Below are 20,079 nucleotides of genomic sequence, written 5' to 3'. Positions count from 1 at the left end.
CTTGATTTCTTCCGTCATGACGTTCTCCTTGGTGATCAGGGAGCCTAAGTATGTGAATTTGTCCATCACTTCAAAGGTAGAGTTATCAACAGAGAATTGGTGACCGATGTTTCTGACTCTATTGTTGGGTGTTGATGCCATCATCTTAGTTTTATCCTCGTTTACTGTCAGGCCCATATTTTTTGAGGCATTTGAGAAGGTGGTATACATTTCTTCTAGTTTGCGTGTTGTGCGGGAAACTAGGTCCACGTCATCGGCATATGCCAAAATTTGGGATGATTTATTAAAAATATTTCCTCTGTTGTCTATTCGGGCATCTCTGACCGCCTTTTCCAGAGCTATGTTGAAGAGGAGACACGCCAGCGCATCTCCCTGTCGCAGCCCAGTATTCGTTTCAAAGGCCTGTGATTGTTCGCCCTGTATTTCGACTTTGCAAATGACTTTACGCATTGTAGCCTTAACAAATCTTATCAGTTTGTCAGGGATGTGGAATTCATCCATGGCTTCATACAATTTATTTCTTAGGACACTATCATAGGCCGATTTAAAATCTACGAAAAGATGGTATGTGTCGATATTGAATGCATTGGTTTTTTCCAGTATTTGTTTTAGCACAAAGATCTGGTCTGTTGTTGATCGACCAGGCCTAAAACCACTTTGATATTCTCCAAGAAGCTCCTCTGAATATGCACTTAGGCGACCATATAAGATGCCCGAAAATATTTTGTAAGCTGTATTGAGGAGGGTTATTCCCCTATAGTTTCTACATTCCAATTGATCACCCTTTTTGTGTAGCGGGCAAACGATTCCAAGACACCACTCTTCCGGGATTTGTTCCTCATTCCAGCCTCTCAGTACTATTTTATATATTTGATTAGTCAAGGTAGCACCTCCATATTTAATAAGTTCCGCGGATATACCATCACTTCCTGGAGATTTATTATTTCTTAGGTGTTTTATTACATCCCGTACTTCTTGAATTGATGGAGGCTCTAATGGTGTATTGTTGGTTGCTCTTGGGTTCGGTTGATTTGGATCTTCTACTTCGATGGTAAGTAGTTCTTTATAGTGTTCCACCCACCTTTTCAATATTTCTTCTTTTGTATTGAGTATGTGCTCCTCCTTATCCTTACATAGTCTTAGTCTTGGTTTGAATTCCTTTCTTGCATTATTCAGAGTTTTATAGAATTTTCTTGTTTGATTTTCCTGTTTTAATGCCTCAAGTTCTTCCAGTATTCTATTTTCATAAGTTCTCTTTTTTCTTCTATGAATGCACTTCTCTTCTCTTCTAAGGTCTTTATATTTTTGTTGCTTTTCTCGGGTTTTTCTGTGCTGCATCTGTTTATATGCATCGTTCTTTCTTCTTGTAATGTCCTCACACTCAGCATCGAACCAGTCATTGCGTGATGGTGGTTTCGCTGGCCCTAGAATATTATTTGCTGCGTCTTTAATATTACTTTTACACATTTCCCATTGTTCACTGGTTGTTAGATTCTCATTAATTATGCAGTTAGTTTCGATATAGTTTTGAAACCTTTCTACCGTTTGCGGATTTTTGAGGAGTTCAATATTAAGGCGCGTTGTTTTGGTACTTCTCTCCTTCTTCGCGTTTGAGATTCTAGCTCGAATTCTTGTGCCAACTAGAAAGTGATCTGAATCAATATTGGCGCCTCGATAGGTCCGGACATCCATCTCAAGACATTGAGAAATGTCTAGCATCTATGAGCATATGATCAATTTGGTTGTTCGTTAATCCATCGGGCGAGGTCCAAGTTCCCATATGTATTTTTTTGTGTAGAAAACATGTGCTTCCTACGTTCGTCGTTATATCGGCCGGAAATATATATTTTGCTTTTATAAATATTATGGTTTTATTTTGTTTTTCTTTAAGACAAAAAATGGTTAACATATGGCTTTTTAAAAATTTGCACACACTCATGATTAATGACTCGTTCAAGCCCTCTCAACTAGAACTCTTTCAAAAATAAGCACTTTGAACCCGTGGAGCTTACAGGTCATATAAAAAAAAGTTAATTAATAAAAGATAAGTGTAAAGCGGTAATGATTAGTTTCATTTGGGCCGCTAAACAGGGAGAGATTTTAACCATTTTTTTAACATAAAAATGGGTTAACTTTATTTTGAGCGTCACTCGCTTAGTTTTGATACTAGAAACTTTTATGAAAATATGTCGCTTAGTTTTGATGCTAGAAACATTTATAAAAAAAATATAGCGTTTCTAAAACACTTTAAAAGAGTTTCAATGCGTTTTCCCGAAAAGTGCTTAATTTTTGGTTATTTTACGTTGAAATATTTGATTTGAAATTTGACGAATAAGAACCATTTTCAGGAGCTACAACTTTGCTTTTACTGGGTCGATAGACATATTCTTTTGAAATTTAAATACTTACTTTTTTAATTATTTGTGAAAAACCGTCTGAAAACCTGGTTTTCTTGTTGAACAATAAATATTTTCACTCGCAAATAACTTGAAAAGTATTGACTTGACCACGTCGGTGGTGATACTGAAAATTACAGGGTGTCTGCGTATTTCACCTTCATTTACTTGGCTATGATAACACATATAAGTCTTTGTTACACAAATCGCATTTAGTAATTTTTCAAAGGGGCCCCATTTCCCATTCGGGGGGGGGCTAACAAAGTTTGTTACGCCACTGGTCATCCATCTGGGCTTGATGACGTAATTTTTTTATTTAAATTATTGGCGAGAAAAAGAAGAATGTATGTAATTTATTTAATTGTTGTACAATTGTTGTTTAATAAGTTTTTTTGTGTTGTACAGCGTACCTATTATTTAAGAAGTTAAAACCCAATTTCAATGAAAATTTTAAACATCAACATTATATTTAATTGAAAATGACGAAAGCTATAACCTATTATAGCCATAGTTTTTTGATAATATTTAGCTCTTTATATAATAATGATTAATTTTAATAATTATAAAGGTCCATTGGTTGGTCTGTGTCCATTGAACTGGCAAGAACCACACGTTTTATTCTAGCAGGGAACCTTGTTACCCTTTGAGTATTATTAGTATATCTTATAATCCATTAACATCGACTACGTTTTGCAATCGTACGTTTAGCGCCTGTGTGCAAAACATTTAATGGCGCCCAAAATGCACAATTGTGTATTGTAACAAAAAAATAACTTATAATTCTTACACATGCATCAGGAAAATAGGGTAAGTTAAAATAATTAAATATAAATAAATCTTTGGCGTAACAGAATAAAAAACTAAAACTATAGGCAGGAAAACATGAAATAATTAGCTATTTTATAAAAAATTAATTTTCTCGTCTTCAGTTCGAAAAATCTTTTTATAATATGGTGAATATCAATTTGATTTAATACTGACGACTCTATAGAGATGGTAGATAAATTTGTCAACCGCCCTTGACTGATGGTCGCTCTCAAATATTTTTTTAAGTTTTAGTTTATAAAAAGATCGTTCAGAAGTTACATTAGATATGGGCAGAGTAAGCAGAATGCGAAGAGCTGTTGCAAAATTTGGGTAAACTGCAGTAAACTCGTTTAAAATTATAAATTTTAAAATTTTACCATTTACAAACATAATTCTTTTAACAAAGGCTGAAGCTGTATAATTTCTTCAATTAAATCGTCTCCCCCTATATCTAGATGTTCATTAAATCTCATTTTGTTACTTTCTACACAAAAGTTTTGATTGTGAGTGTTCTGTACTGTTGTTTAAATTATATAAAAATTAAATACGGAAAATCTTTCATTTACTGAAATTAATGATTGGTCGAGAACACAATAAAAAAAAATTAACTTTGTATTTCATTTTAGGATCCAAAATTGGTTCGTCTTTATGTTAGTAATCGAACTGTCTGCTTCTATTTCGACGCCAAACTGTGTGTCTAGTTGAAAACTGGGCTCCAAATACAGTTTCTCTGCAGTTTCATTTGATGCAGGATAATAACATAATTAAATTTGCTATCTATCCGAAACTAGAGTAAGAATTGTTTTAAGGGTGTAGGCGCAAAATTTCGCTCCAATGTGTTTTAAATATATCCATTTTTTCGAATCCTGAGAAAACTAATAAGTATTATTGAAAAATTTAAACGCAGAATTAAGGATTACATTATTACCTAGGGCAGAAAGTCCCTTAAAATTACCAAAAAATTTCATTTGAATGAGATATTTGAAATTAAGAATCACACTAAAATGTAATCACATTGTAACTTATTAAAATAAACATAGAAGTTTTCAGAGAATTTCGACCCTCGGTAATAATGCAATCTTTCATTCTGGGTTTAAAAATTTTAAAACTACCTATTGGTGTTTTCAGAATTTGAAAAAAATAAATGCATTTAAAACACATTGCCGTGAAATTTTGCGCCTACGCTATTAAGTCCTGTAAAGCATTTAAGGCAGGCAGCATATTTATTGTTTTTGATTGTAAAATTTTGCTAACGAAGTTAAATTTCATTAGAACTTCATATTATATCTATATGTGGACTGAGCATAATATGATTGTAAATGTTGATATTTAATCTCCTAATAAACATCTAGCTTGATATTTTGAATCAAGGTCAAATTAAGCAAGTGTTGTTTTGACCTGCGCAAAATTTTTGTAAAAACTCTAGTGGCGCCCCTTAATTGCTGGCGCCTGTGTGCTCTGCACACATTGCACACGTGGACGGCGCGACCCTGTCCATTTGGATGACTTTTTAAAAAGTTTTTTAATAAACATTTTATACCAATATACAAATTAAAGTTTTTTACTTCTTTATTAATTATAAAATGCTTTTTGTTTTATAGGAACTCATAAAAATACCTGAGAATACTAACTTTATTGTTAGTGGATTGTCTGCAGAAATCATATTGTCTTTGGTTGCAAATGGAGCCAGAGGAGAGACACAAACACAATTGTTGGATGGTTTGAGGTTACCCAGAGACATAGAGGATATAAATAAAGTGTACACGGAAATAACATCTCGTCTAAATGTAGACACAAAAGAATTCAAATTGTTATCAGCAAACAAAGTTTATCTAGCTAAAAACTTTGCAATTAAAAAATCATTTAACGATATTGCTGTTAGGGACTACGCGTCAGAAGTACAAAATTTAGACTTTGCCGAATCTGAAGAGGCAGCTAATGAGATCAACGGTTGGGTTGAACAAAAAACTAACAACAAAATCAAAAATCTGGTTGATCCGAAAGATTTGAACGCATTTGTAAGACTAGTATTAGTCAATGCTTTATACTTTTCCGGACAATGGAAAAATACTTTCAAAAAAGAAAATACGGCTGATAGAATTTTCTACAGTTCACCCACTGAATCTAAGAAAATTCCTACCATGCAAACATTATTAGGTGCCAAATACTACTACAATGACATACTTGGAGCTAAATTTTTGGAGCTGGATTTCAAACGTAGCAATGCTAGTATGACCTTTGTGTTACCCGACAAAATCAATGGATTAGAAGCTGTTGAACATAAGTTGGAAGAGTACTTGGCTCCTCAACCAATGGAATATGTAGATGTTCTTATCTCTCTGCCCAAGTTCAAAATCGAAACCGAAGTTAAATTTGTACCCATATTGCAATCGGTAAGTTTTGAACACTATTATACCTTTAGATGAAATAATTAGGACTTTTTATAATTGAAGGGGTGGCTGCAATATCCAGGTAGCTCCATATTTTAAAATTTGTGGGAAATTTGTGGGAAAAAAGCAGTTTTTTCTGTTAAATCTTTATAGAAAGTATCAGCTTTAGTCAGGTGCACTTTTTTTCCACCTTCAATGTGTTTTGAGTTTCATCATCTTTGGCAGATTTTATTTTATTGTCAAGGATGTCGCAAGTTTTGCAAGTATCTGTTCTAGGGTGGCCAAAGGTTAAATTAAAATTTTCCACAAATACACGCTGATAATATGTGTATGAAACTTTTGGCTTAAACTCTGGTGTGTCTAATAGAATATGCTGTTCTGGTTCATATTTTTTTAAATACAATCTGTGCATAAGCCTTAAATTCAGTTCGGATGAAAGATATCTTCTGTTTAGGTTATCATTTCTGCTATAATGGCTTTTTATTCTTGGAAAGCTATTTATATGATCCTCAATGGACTTGTGAATATGATATCGGATTTTATTTTGTCTAGTTTCATGGCGCCCTCGCATGTCCTTCGGACCCACTATCTGTGAAGCCATATCAGTCGCTATTCTCTCCACCCTGCTTTTCGTTATTGCGTGAGTGTTCATAAATGCCGTTTTACACACTTTTTTCTCAAATATGCCTCTCTTTATTTTATATAAAAACGTTTGGCCTCTTGGAACTCCACCACCTCCTTTCGGTCGCCTTCTGTCAACGTTTCTCGCCTGTAGTAAACCACCTGAAAAAAGTGTAAGGACCAGGCAGCTCCAGGAGCTGCCGGTTCTTGCTACAAATCGAAAGCGAGGTAGCTCCAAATATCGTTGCCAGTTATGTGCCGTTATTAAGAGATACCCGTTTGTTGCAGAGAACGATCGGCCGATTTTTGTCACCGACCGAGTAAGTCACTGAAAATCTCATTTTCGTAAAAAAGTGGAGCTGCCTGGTTATTGCAGCCACCCCTTCAATTATATTTTGACAACTGTTTAACCAACCGACATTACATTACATAAAAATAGTGCGAGGTTTGTTCCAACTCGATACAAATCCATTCTTGAATCGTGACGAGCATGCGCAATACCGCATAATTATGCACAGTAACACATTTTTCGTTACTGCGCCTACTCGTAACCGTTCAAGAACGGTTTGTGTGACGAGTTCGAACAAACCTACTATAATAAAGGAGAATAATATAGTATTTTATGCTATTTTGAACTTGCAATAAAATACAAAAGAATTAAAAACCTAAATCTAAAAACTTGAATTGAGACAACGAATTGGTTCAGATCTTCTTAACTGTGGATGTTCAGGCTTAGGCGGCTGCTGTGGTGAATATTTAATATTCTTTAGTAATTATTAATTCTTTATCCTTTTTCGTAGTCCTATTCTTTGCTAGAGTCGTCTTGAAAAAATGTTTCTGTCCAGTATCCGAGGCTTGGTGGTCGGTTCTATGAGCATTTTCGTTTTTACCGTGGTAGGTCGCTAGCCTCCCCCTCGAACCCTCCTCCTTCATCCGGGCTTGGGACCGGCAACCCGCTGCTGAGCTACTCAGTTCACCCAACAGCGGATAGGCGGAGTTAGAATATATAGAAATCAGATGATATTGATAGAAACAAGATGTGACAGAGCAGGAACCAAGAGGATACTGAGAACATCAGAAATGAGAACGCTGAGGTCAATAACTGGGAAAACACTGAGAGACAGAATACCGAACGACAGAATAGGAAATCTCTGTAACATACAAGACATAGTACGGTGGGGAAGACAGAGACGACGAGAGTGGAATCGGCATGTGACGAGAATGGACAGCCAGAGAATAGCCCGTATAGCCAGGGATTCGAAACCAACAGGCAAAAGACCAATAGGAAGGCCCTTTAAAAGGTGGCGGGATAGCTGGCAGTCAACATCACAGCTACGAATACAAGCTCAATCAAAATCGGTAAGGAACAGGCCAAGAGGCCATATTATAAGAAAAAGAAGAAGAAGAAGAATTATTAATTAATAACATTCTTCAGTAGTAGGTACATTAATGGGTACCATTTGATTATCATGATGATCAAGTTCATTTTCATTGATATGGCTTGGATGTACATGGACAGGAGAAACTGAAAATTGGATAGACGGCAGAATATGTACGGGAGATTCTTGATATTGTGGTTGATTAACAATTACTTCTGGTTCATTTACAAAGGTTATATTCATTTTAGGTACCATGGTTTTAAAAATTTGGTCAATGTTACGTTTCAAACAATACCCGTCATTAAGTTGGACTTCGTAATGTAACAATCCATAATTTTTAACATATGTACCAAACCAAAGTTCCTGGTTTCCTTAGTAATACCCTACTTGTACTACTCTCTACCCCATATTTTACTGTGTCTTGTACCAGGAAGTTGATTTTCTGATCTGGTAAGTTTTGGTGGACGTAGTGTGTCAAATTTGATTTTTAAACTTCTGTTTAAATATATTTCTGCTGATGATTTTCCACAGGAAATTGGTGTCGCTCTATACTTAAAAATAATTTTTTATACTTTTTTACTCACGGATACACGATCAGTAGACATAGCTTTTAATCTCATTTTTAGCGTTTGAACGTTTCGTTAAGCTAAGCCATTTGAAGCAGGATGACCAGGAGCAATAAACTTTTGAAAAATACCATGGGTTTTTGAGAAATTGCTAAATTGATCACTTACAAAAATTGTAGCGTTTTCTGATACCATAACTTAAGGATATCCGTGAACAGAGCATATCTAACAGAAGATCAATGATTTTTTCTGATATTGACGCATTCCTAAGAACTTTGATTTCAGCAGATCGTGATTTAGCGTCAACCACAACAAAAAATTAAAAACCTTGGAATGGACCCGCATAATCAATATGGATGCTGTCCCAATTGTCTGTTGGAGTATCCCAGTGGTGAACCCCAATCACTATGGTTGACTTTAGATATAATTCCTTGAGCTTCTAAGTTGTCAAGTGCTTTTTCAACTTTCTCCCTAGATGTATAAGATACGTCTCTTTTTTTATAGTAGACTGGCTTAGCATCTTCATGCAGTTGCAAATTCACTGTAAAATTTGATATTGTTCGTCCGCTATAACTTTTTCCATTCGCCAAGATTTTATTTTGTTTACTAATGGTATGTAAGTTTTTACTTTATACGGTCCGCGTTGCCTTTGAAACTTCAGAAATGGATGCAATGTCTCTGATGGAGTGATTAGTATTGAATATTAAAGTTTTTATTTCTGCTATTTTCCTTGGTGAGCTGTCTTTGGATTTCCCATGATGTTCTAGTACCACTAGTGTAACGAACGCACAATTTTTACTAAGTTCACAAAAAATAGTATAGGCCTTTCAAAATATCACTAGAGAGCATTGGAAACTCGCAAAGTTTATTATAACTCTAAACATCAAGAATGCATAATAATAGGCACACGAGTTGCAAGCTAGGCTGGGCAGCACTAACAAACAATGGCATCTGAGTCACGCATTACCACACATGCGTGCTGCCACTATTGTCAGACTATTTATAGCACTTTCATAAAGTGTAACAAGACAGCCAAATGGAAACAAATCCATTAATATATGATATAGCTCAATTATATACCCTTCCTGTAAAACAATGAATTTTACTAGATGGCTCTAATAATATGATACGATCACCCACTGTAAGTCAAAACATAAACTGAAACGTACGCCGATGTATGTACTATATAGTATACAGTATACAAAAGGTATATACACAACGACGTTCGTTTCACTTTATGTTTTGACTTTATTTGTTTGAAAATGAATCGTGACGCATGGGAAAAGTTATAGCGGAAGAACTATATTAGTTAATTCACCAGGAACTGCATAAAATTCTTCTGTTGAAATTTTATTTTGATATTGTATTGATGCTTTTGCTTTTCCAGGTTTTTGTATATGATCTAAATGATATATCAAGTTGTAAATCAAGATTTAGTGCTTTAAATTTTAATTTTGAGATGGGTGTAAATCCTGGTCCATAATCAGCTTCAAATGTTGCTGGTTTGTTTTTAATAAGCACTGTCACATAATATTCTTCAGCATCCCTGCAAGATCAATTTTCCTAAATGTCTACAATTTTATTAATGCCAAAAATATCCTCTGGTTCTGTTTTGCTGGTTGGTGGTTGATATTCATTAATTAGATGATGGGTTGAGTTAGTTTTATCTTTATTTGATAAAAGTGTGGAAATACAAGCTGAAAAGACGTGACCGTATTTTTTACATCCTTTGCACCGAATTCGTTCAGGATCGATTTTATAGTTTTTAACTAGATGTTGCTTACCATCGTACGCATCGATTGTCTATCCCCAATTTTTGAAAATTGATTCTTGTCCTAGATTAGGAACGCTTCCTAATATGAAAAGTTGAAATTGATCTCTGTCTAGATCGATTGATTGGGTTGAGATTTAAAGCATTGTTACTTGACGAAAATTCTTTATTGTTGATAATTGAAGATTCTAAGATTAAAGCCGTTCCTTCCACTTGTTCAAATGATTTTTCATTGCATTCTAGAAGACGTTCTCTAATTAAGTTATGCTCTTAAAAAATGTTCAGAAATGTTGGCTTGACATACTACAGTAAAAACCATAATTGTTTCGATTTTGTTTGAGGAGCAAAATATTAATTTTGACGTTTGATTTCTAGGATTACATCCGTAGGGCTGTCATATAGTTGAATCATGTACCCAAATTTAAATAAGTTAATCATTAAATATGTACCTACAGTGTGGGCCAAAGAAAACAGTCCACCTCGAAATTTGGCAGTATTTATTAGATTTTAAGGAAATGACGAAACAGGTCGATCTTTGATCTAAAGGGGATACATTTTTACGGTACATGCATCAGTCATTTGTCAACCCCCTCCTTTCCACTTCCCACACCCCTTGATTTTAAATAGGGAATAGGAGTAATGTGCTAGCTCATTTGAAAGGTTATTCAATTCTCTATGCAGTAATATGAACATTAATATAATTATTTATACAGAGTGTCCAAGAAAAACATTTTTTAATTAAAATTATTGACACAAATAGAAGAATATATAAGGACCTTGGAGCACAAGGGGTCTAACTAACATTTTTGAAAAAAATGAGTTAGGTGCATGAATAAGTTGTGAAAATAGAAAATATTAATCTATTTGGTGGTGAAGAGATCCAAGTGATTGTTTTGATAGATGCTGCAATCTAGCGTGGTGCCCCTTAACCACTGAGTAGTGATAAGTTTAAAGTTGGAACGCTAGGGGTCCAAATGCACTTAGATCCCTATAGCACGAATCATCACAGTTTAGTTGTAGTTGACGTAACTGTTATTAAAAACGATTTTAATTATATTTTCTTTGTAAATGGTTATAATACAAGTTATTTTACTGCTGGTGTTTTTCAACGTATATATTATATTATATAAGTGTGTTACAATAATAAAACAATTTCTAAAACTTTTACTAAATGGAAAAAAGTGAGGAAGAAGTTCAATCTAGCCTACAATATGCAGGTAAGGTGTAATTACTAGATATTCCTACTTACTGTCGTATTTAGATATAGTTAGTATTTTATTAATATGCAAGAATTAATATAGCAGTAATGACAAACATAACAACCGTACATTTTTTAAAAAAAATATTCGTTTTATAGATTCTATTCACGAGGAAAGTAATGAGCAGAATCATGAAAATGCAAATGATGACAATATCAGTTTTATAAGTGGTAGCAGTGAGGGACCATTATTTGGAGAAGGCCATGATTCCGAAATAGACAGAGATTAGAATCCTGAGGATGATGATCACATTCTTACAATGAATGTGATCAAGATTTTGGAATCATAGAACTTAAAAAGAAGAAGAACCAATGTGATATCTATGTACCAGAAGACTGGAAAAATTTGGCTGACTCAGCAAGTAGAAAATTTATTGTGACTAAGATAATGGATTAAGATTTTATTGATTTTCAGTTAATAGATCAGTACTTCCGGATTATTTGCCAGGGATACGAGGAATGCAGATATTGAATTATGAAAAGGCAAACCCAGACTCCCTGTTTTATAAGACAACATCAGCTGAGGGTATTATGCTTTACGAAAAATTTCCAATGAAGAAACAACGAGTAGGTAGAATTCCTAATCAGTTTTCCATGTTTCATCCGGTAATTGAAAATCCCAAGCTTAAATACAAAAAGTATGAAGATCTGATGGAACTCTTGCAATTCGTCCCACCGATATACCATGAGTTTTACTTAAGCCTATATCACGAAGCAAATACTGCTTAGAATATATTTTACAGTGCCAACATATTCTAATATTTTCTGTTTTAATACTGTTGTATAAAAAGAACTTACAAAAATAAAAATAAAACCACTTATGTATTTTTTTGCACGATTGATCATTTTTGACTGTTTACCGTGACAGATTTTACGTCAGTAGGTGACATTTACTAGCAACTCGACGGTAAGTAATCCAACTCGATGGTAAGTACTCCAACTCGACGGTAAGTAATTCACTTACCGTCGAGTTAAAAAATCTCTTAATTTTAATTTATTTTTTGAAAGAATAAAGAAAACTAACGAATTATTTATTAATATTGAAACTTATGGTACAATTTGTTAAATTATTTAATGAAATCCCACTTGTTTGGGCTGTGGTTTCACTTCTAACAGAAACTCCTGCAGAATCGCATACATTAGTAGTATCCAACATTTTTTCTCTTCAAATACGCGATCAAAGTTGAAAACTTGGAAATATCAATGCCATCATAAAGAAAAACGGTGGATTTAATCATTGAATATTCTGCCCAGAGGCTTCCAGGAGCTTTCAACTGCATATGTCTTTGAACGAAATATACCAATAGAGTCTTTTCTTCGATTCTTAAATTCTTGCCTTCGCACCATTTTTTAAAACTTTGGTAGGTATTTTGATAACGGATTTTGGATTTTTCGGGTATAATTGGGGAGCACCCTTCTTCCCAAGCCCGTTCAATTTCTTCAAATTCACTTTCGCTCATATTTTAATTTATAATACTCAAAATTGTACTTAAAATTATTGACAACTAAATAAAAACTCAATTCTCCATTGTTGTAATGCACCCTAGTTACTACCTAACAACCAAAGTATCTATCTTGATAAAATGAATGAAACTAGTCAATATGACGAAAATGTTTAATTTTATAATTTATAATGGTATCAATCGTGCAAAAAAGGTTATAAGCATGTCGAACGTTAAGGGTAACCGATCTCAGACAATAATTGGAGTCGTCGCTCCGCTCCTCCTCCAAACAATTGTCTTCGATCGGTATAAAACCCTTACCGTTCTCCATACTTAATATACTATTGTGCACATTGGGCATTTTAATTCTTATAAAATTAATAAATTTTTTTATACATAAAATAATAACCGAATGTTGTAATACTTTCTGCTATTGGCAATAAGACCTGATTATCCTTCTTACACAGTCAAAATGATTCAATTATAATTTTTCCTCTTACAATAATCTTCCAACTTTGACTTGAGTTTTCTCAAAATGTTGATTTTGCTACTTAGACCCCTTGACCTCTAGGGGCCTCATATGTAATTTATTTAATCAAAAATACATTCTACTGCCGGCACAAAACAGAAAAAAATGTTTTTTTGATAAATAAACATTAATATTTGCTTAATTTCAATGTTCAAGCTCTCACCCATCTGCCTCTTGGTACGTTGAATATTGAATTTAAGCAACAAACAATGTTTATCAATCGAATAAACATTTTTTCTGTTTTCTGTCATAGTCCACATGTCATAGCTAACATGTCAAAGAAAAAAAGTGATATTGTGCCGATATGTGCTTTTGCCCTGGGGGTGGTTTTCACCATCTGTTGGGGGTGAAAAAATATTCGTCCAAAGTAAGTCAGGAAATGGATAAACTGGCTATTCAGAGTGGAGCCAAACCTCAGTTGGCGTGCCTAGGCATGCCGGTCGAGGGGCAAATTCATCATGAGCCCCCCTCGTCATCGATCTAGCGCACTCTCACTGGTTGGTCGCACCCGCGCTCCGACACGCGAACCCGACCAACCAGTGACGTTTGGCTCTTTTTGCAACGGTCTTTTTGCAGTATTATCGGCGTGTTATTACGTCCGTTCGCACCCATCACGAAGCGACGCCGTCCCAAGAGGCTCTTAGCTTGGAAAAATTAACTCTGAATACTTATAATAGCAATTAAATTTAATTGAATATAAAAAAAATAGCAAAAGCGTGAAGCGCAGACATTCACAGACATTAACGACATTCACAGACATATAGATTAGTCTTAATATAAAAGAATTTCCTGACGAAACGTATATCCCCTTTTTAGGAAAAGCCGGGGGGATGACTCGGAATTTGTTTCATAAGTACACTCATGTTAGGACTTCATGAAGTGACTATGAATGAACAAGCTGCCTTGAATGGTCTTAAGAATGAGATTCCTTATGTCTAACCTTAATAGGTTAAGAATTCGCTGGATCTTCGAATTCGCTTGACACCAAGTACCTCTAGCCCCTACTATTAGAGGTGCCATGCAGATAATTTTCCCTGGATAAAGGGATTGCATGGTCTGAAGAAATAGGGGTTCCGTATATTTAGCCGTCTTATTGGCGGCGGCTAAACTTAGCGGATCAGGGCCTTCCCAGCTAACCGCAACGTCTACAACCAGTACTCTGTCACCCAGAACTGCAACAAAGTCAGGTATTTTTAATTCGCCATTGCGCATTCTTATACGCGGCTCAACCTCACATATCCAGCCTTTCTTTTCGCTAGTTTGACGTAGATAAGAAACGAGCTGGTCATGTCTCTTACATCTTTGCCAATGTGCCCTAGAGCACTTCTGCAAGATGTGACTAAGAGACTCGTTTCTGTCACATCCCATCCGACACTTCCGTAGATGTGGTGGATTTGATGGGATGCGTTTCGTTGGTAGAAGGTTACCTCGCAGTTGGATTGCTTTGACATAGTCTCGCCCCGACCAGTAGGGAGGCGGGTTATGTATCCAGGCTGAGCTTTCGCTATGGCTTGAACCTTGAGCAAGACCGTTACCGCAATAGCCAGTGTTTAGTCTATCGCTCAAATCACGCGCGATCGACGCCGAACTACCTCCGTTGTTCGTTGTCCACTTTAAAATTCTTTCCCAGAGGTTGCTAACGTAGTTTGTGGACATTATTGTGGCATTCAGGCCAGTTGCTGAGACGATCAGTTTAGTCAACCTCCTCCTCATGATGGCTGGGACGTGTAAGGCAATGGCCATAACGCCCAGACCACCTTCTTTTATCGGCGTGTGTATATAAGCGTCGGCGCACGTTCGATTGAGGCGACAGATCTTACGCACGGCTATACGCACGGTCCTGTCAAAACCCTTCAATGCTTTCATTGTTACAGTCGGCGATTGCAGCATATCGATGTATCGCGGTAGCAAGTATGTTTTAACCCCGTTCAGTTTCTGAACGGGTTTTAAATCGGCTCGTTGTATACGATCGAGCTGAGTCTGCAGATCTTGGAAAGCCACCTTAGTCTGACCGATAGCATTATACTTTCGACCTAGGTATCCAAACAACTCGCTCGGTTTCAGCTGCCTAATTCTGTCGTTAAGTAACTTTTGTTCTATAGAGTTTTTTCACTAAGTCAATACTTTTCGAGTTATTTGGCAGTGAATATGTTTATTTTTTCAACAAAATAACCACGCTTTTAGACGGTTTTTCGCAAATAACTCAAATAGTAAGTATTTTGTCGAAAAAACATTCGTAGCAAAAATATAGCCTGTAAAAAATTTTAAAAAATGGTGTATATATCACGTCTCCATACCTAGTAAAAGCAGAGTTGTAGCTAATGAAAAATAGGTTCATATTCTCCAAATTCCAAATGGAATATTTTAACGTGAAATAACCAAAAATGAAGCAAATTTCAAGGAAAATTTATTACAACTTATTTAAAGTGTTTCATAAAAAGCTTCATTTTTGTTTTATAAAAAAATTTCTAGCATCAAAAGTAAGCAAGTTACGCTCAAAATAAAGTTAGGCCCTTTTTGTTTTGGTAAAAAAATCGAGAAAATCATCCCCTAATTAGTATCTTAAATGAACTTAATCGTTACGACTTCACAAGTTTCTTGACTCGTGTATGTATTGTTTATATGATCTGTAAGTTTCATCGGTTCAAAGTCCTTATTATTGAAAAGGCTATAGTTAAAAGGGGTTGAACGAGTCACTGATCACGAATGTATGCAAATTTAGAATCACCAAATCTTAATCAATTTTTGTCTAATATAAAGCAAAAAATACATGATATTCAGAAAAGCAATGCTGACTTTTTTTGTTTTTCGAGATTTTTGGTATCTCTAACAATTTTTAAGTTATTTGAAAAAAGCATATTTTTCAAAATTAAAATTTTTAAAAATTTTATTTTGAAACCAAATTTTTTCAAAAATATGCACTTTGAATCAATGAAACTTACAGATCAAATAAACACAACATAAGTAAAATAATTTGTGGAGCGGTAACGATTAATTTCATTTAAATTGCTAATTAGGGGGTAGTCTTCCCGATTTTTTTTGCCAAAACAAAAGGGACCAACATTATTTTAAGCGTAACTTGCTTAAATTTAATGCTAGAAACTTTTTGTAAAAACAGAAATAAAGCTTTTTTAAACACTTTAAAAAAGTTGTAAGGGGTTTTCCCCAAAAAGTGCTTAATTTTTTGTATATTTCACGTCGAAATATTCTGTTTGAAATTAGGTGAATATGAATCTATTTTTCATTGGCTATAACTCTGGTTCTGCTAGATCCAGAGAGCTACCGCGTACACCATTTTTTTTTTACTTTTTTATAGGCTATATTTTGGCTAAAAACGTTTTATTCGACAAAATACTTACTTTTTGAGTTATTTGCGAAAAACCGTCTAAAAATGTGGTTATTTTGTTGAAAAATGAACATATTATTCACTCGTAAATAACTCGAAAAGTGTTGACTTGGCTAAAAAGCTCTATAGAACAACAGTTACTTACAATTAGTCAGTTTGCCCATTTCCGGACTTATTTTGAACATTATATTTTTTCACCCCCAAAAGGGGGTGAAAGTCACCCCCAGGGCAAAAGCACACATCGGCACAATATCACTTTTTTTCTTTGAGTTATATACTTAATAGAATGTACTTTGAGTTAAATACATTACATACTTCCTTACTTTTGTTATAATTACTTGAATTAAAAATAATTTTTCTTGGACACCCTGTATAAATAATTATGTCAATGTTAATATTACTAAATAGAGAATTGAAAACCCTTTCAAATGATCTAGTACACGACCCCTATTCCCTATTTAAAATTAAGGGGTGGGGGAAGTGGAAGGGAGGGGGTTGACAAATTACATTAGTATCTACCGTAAAAATATGTCCTCTTTAGATCAAAAATCGACCGGTTTCTTCATTTCCTTGAATTCTAATAAATACTGCCAAATACCGAGTTGGACTCTTTTCTTTGGCCATATAATAATACAACAATTAAATCTGATTTATTTGTTTGTCTATTACTTGGGGTAAAAGAGGGTACTGACTTGCTGATATAATTTTTTTTTGTTTAACATCCAATTTATTTACATCTGTAATAATTATTGGAATAACTGAATAATTTACTTAAATTATATAGTCCAACTAATGAAGCTTAAAATACATACTACAAAACCTTGCAATTTTTACAGAATGGATCGATTTGCTTGAAAATTTGAGAATAAGTAGTGGATAGTCCAGGGATCAAAATCTATATGATGCCAAAAGGCGCTTTTACCATGGGGGTGGTTGTCACCCCATCTCGAGGGGTGGAAATTTTTTATTATATTTTAATCGCAAAAGTTGGTAAAAACGTTCATTCTAAGCAAAAAACTTTCTATACATTTTTTGATAAAATTGATAGTTTTCGATTTATTCGCTATCTAAAAAGTTAGTTTTATATCGAAAAAACAATGTTATTAATAAGTTTTCTGCTAATAGAGAGATATCGAAACCGTCGTTTGGTAATAAAAGATCCTTTATTTTGACACTTTTGACATATAAGCATGGTTATTTATGTCAAAATAAAGGATCTTTTATTAAAGGACGATGTTAAATGGGGTTTCGATATCTCTCTAATAACTCCAAAAGTTTTCATTTTATCAAAACAAATTTACCTAACAAAAATATACCCTTTGAAAAAATAAACAAAAACTTTTTTTAAATTTTCTTTAAGACCAATAGTAATCGAGCTATACTTAATTATATGTTGGCTCTTCTTCGTCAAATGCTAAATATTATAGTTTCAAAGTCAAAAGACGGGAAAACTATGCATTTTTCGAGGACAACTTGTTCAAACTAATTTAAAGTACTTAAAAATATCTATCTCCAGAAGAAAAAAGTCTCAAAAATTAAGTGACATAATGAAAATATTTTTCAACAAAAAAGTGATCGCAGGCAATCCCCTAATCACCACCCTAATTAAAATTAGTCATTTACCTTATTTGGGCTTTTTTATTTATGTATTATTAATAGGTTCTAGAAGCTTGACTGGCTTAGAATGATTAGTTTTTATAAAAATGGAGCAAATAACGGATTTTTGTAGTTTGAAAAAAATGGGTTTTCTTCCGAATAGCTAGACTAGCATCAGAGATACGAAAGAATGTTTAAATATGAAATTGTAGCTTATTTTATTCGCAATAACTTGCTTTTCAAAAAAATTTTCAAAATCAAAAATTAAGTGAGCTATTGATAATTAAAACTTGTAATAACATGCCAAAACCACCTTTACCAACCCTTTCAAAGTCACCTCTTTTTGCGATTGAGGATTTTAAAAAGATTTAATATTGATAAGCTTATAGATCGTGTAAAAACCTACAACAAAATTATTTTTACCAAACTTTTTAAGATAAAAAATAAAAAAGTGACGGTTAAAAAGTCAATAAATTTTTTTGAAAAAAAAAAGGAGAAATGCAATTGGAAGCATAATAATGTAAGTTAGCGATGTTTTTATAGTCCAGAGAAATAAGATTTTTCTCGTGACACATCCCCCTCCAGGCCGAAACCAAATTTTTTGAGTAGTATGGACATCTATATTAATAACCTTTATGTTTCCTGCAGCTGATTTTGATGATATACATAATTATAACCAAATGAAGATCAGAAAACGGTAAATTTTCGCTTTTTTCGTCTATAACCAAAAAGTTAAGTATTTTAAACAGATTTCAGAGTAAGAAACTCATAAATCGTCTAAAAAATTTCAATATGGCGTTCGCTGAATATGTCTATCTTTATTGGTTGCTTAGAAAATTGCAAAATAAATCATAAATTTTGAGTTTTTAAAAATATTCATAACTTATGTAAAAATTAACTTACAACCTTCTTATTACACGAATTGCTGAGACTTCTGGTGCTTAAATTATATTTTAAATTTCAAATCAATTGGTCAAATAGTTTAAAAGTTATTTAATTTGTTTATCCCAAATTCATTTTTTTTTTTGCAACACTATAAGTCAGAGAATTATGAGGTTACAGTAAGAGTTCTGACAGTTTATGGAAGAAGAACGTTTATACTATTGAATTAAATAAAAAAAATGACAAAAATTAATTTTAAACAGCGTAAATTTATTTTGCAAAAACACTTCGACTTTTGCTTACTTATAAACAATTAGAATAACTTTTTAACCGTTACCCGTCGAAAAATTATTTTTTCATATTTGGAAAGACTGAATTTTTATACATATTTAGAAAGAAAAACAATTGTCCTAGGACAATTAGGGACGAAGTTAGCCCCCCTTTTTTAATTCACATGTATTTGCAAAATAATTTTGCAGTATTTAGAATTATTTTTTGTCATTTTTTTTAATTAAATTAATAGTATAAATCTTCTTCTTTCATAAACTATCCAAAGTATTAGTGTAACTTCATCATTTTTTGACTTATAGCGTTGCAAAAAAAATTAATTTGGGATAAACAAATTAAATATCTTTTAAACTATTCGACCAATTGGTTTAAAATTTAGGGTATGATTTATGTACCAGAAGTCTCAGCATTCCGTGTAATAAGAACGTTCTAAGTTAATTTTTACAAAAGTTATGAATATTTAGAGAAACTCAAAATTTATGATTTATGTTTCAATTTTCTAAGCAACCAATAAGGATAGACATATTCAGCGAACGCCATATTGAAGTTTTTTATACGATTTATGTGTTTCTCACCCTCAAATTTGTTTAGAATACTTAACTTTTTGGTTATAGATGAAAAAAGCGAAAATTTACCGTTTTTTTTATCTTCATTTGTTTATAACTATGTATATCATCAAAATCGGCTGCAGGAAACATATAGGTTATTAATATAGATGTCCATACTACTCAAAATATTTGGTTTCGGCCTGGAGGGGGTTGTGTCACCAACAGGATATTTTTTTTCCTTATTTCTCTGAACTATTAGT

The 20,079-nt window shown here is 33.7% G+C and overlaps 1 protein-coding gene across 1 annotated transcript in view; it reads left to right on the top strand.

Annotated features, from left to right (window-relative positions):
• Positions 1–20,079, top strand: part of LOC114329168 (antitrypsin-like) — a 255,271-nt gene that overhangs the window by 32,585 nt on the left and 202,607 nt on the right. The window contains exon 2 of the mRNA XM_050644939.1: positions 4,805–5,596. Within this exon, the coding sequence (XP_050500896.1) occupies positions 4,805–5,596 (792 nt within the window). The remainder of the gene's footprint in view (positions 1–4,804; positions 5,597–20,079) is intronic.

Source organism: Diabrotica virgifera, chromosome 2 (genome assembly GCF_917563875.1).
Source record: "Diabrotica virgifera virgifera chromosome 2, PGI_DIABVI_V3a".
NCBI classification, from domain to species: Eukaryota; Metazoa; Arthropoda; class Insecta; order Coleoptera; family Chrysomelidae; genus Diabrotica; species Diabrotica virgifera.
Note: the sequence above shows the minus strand (reverse complement) of the source record. Positions and strands in the feature narration are given on the sequence as shown.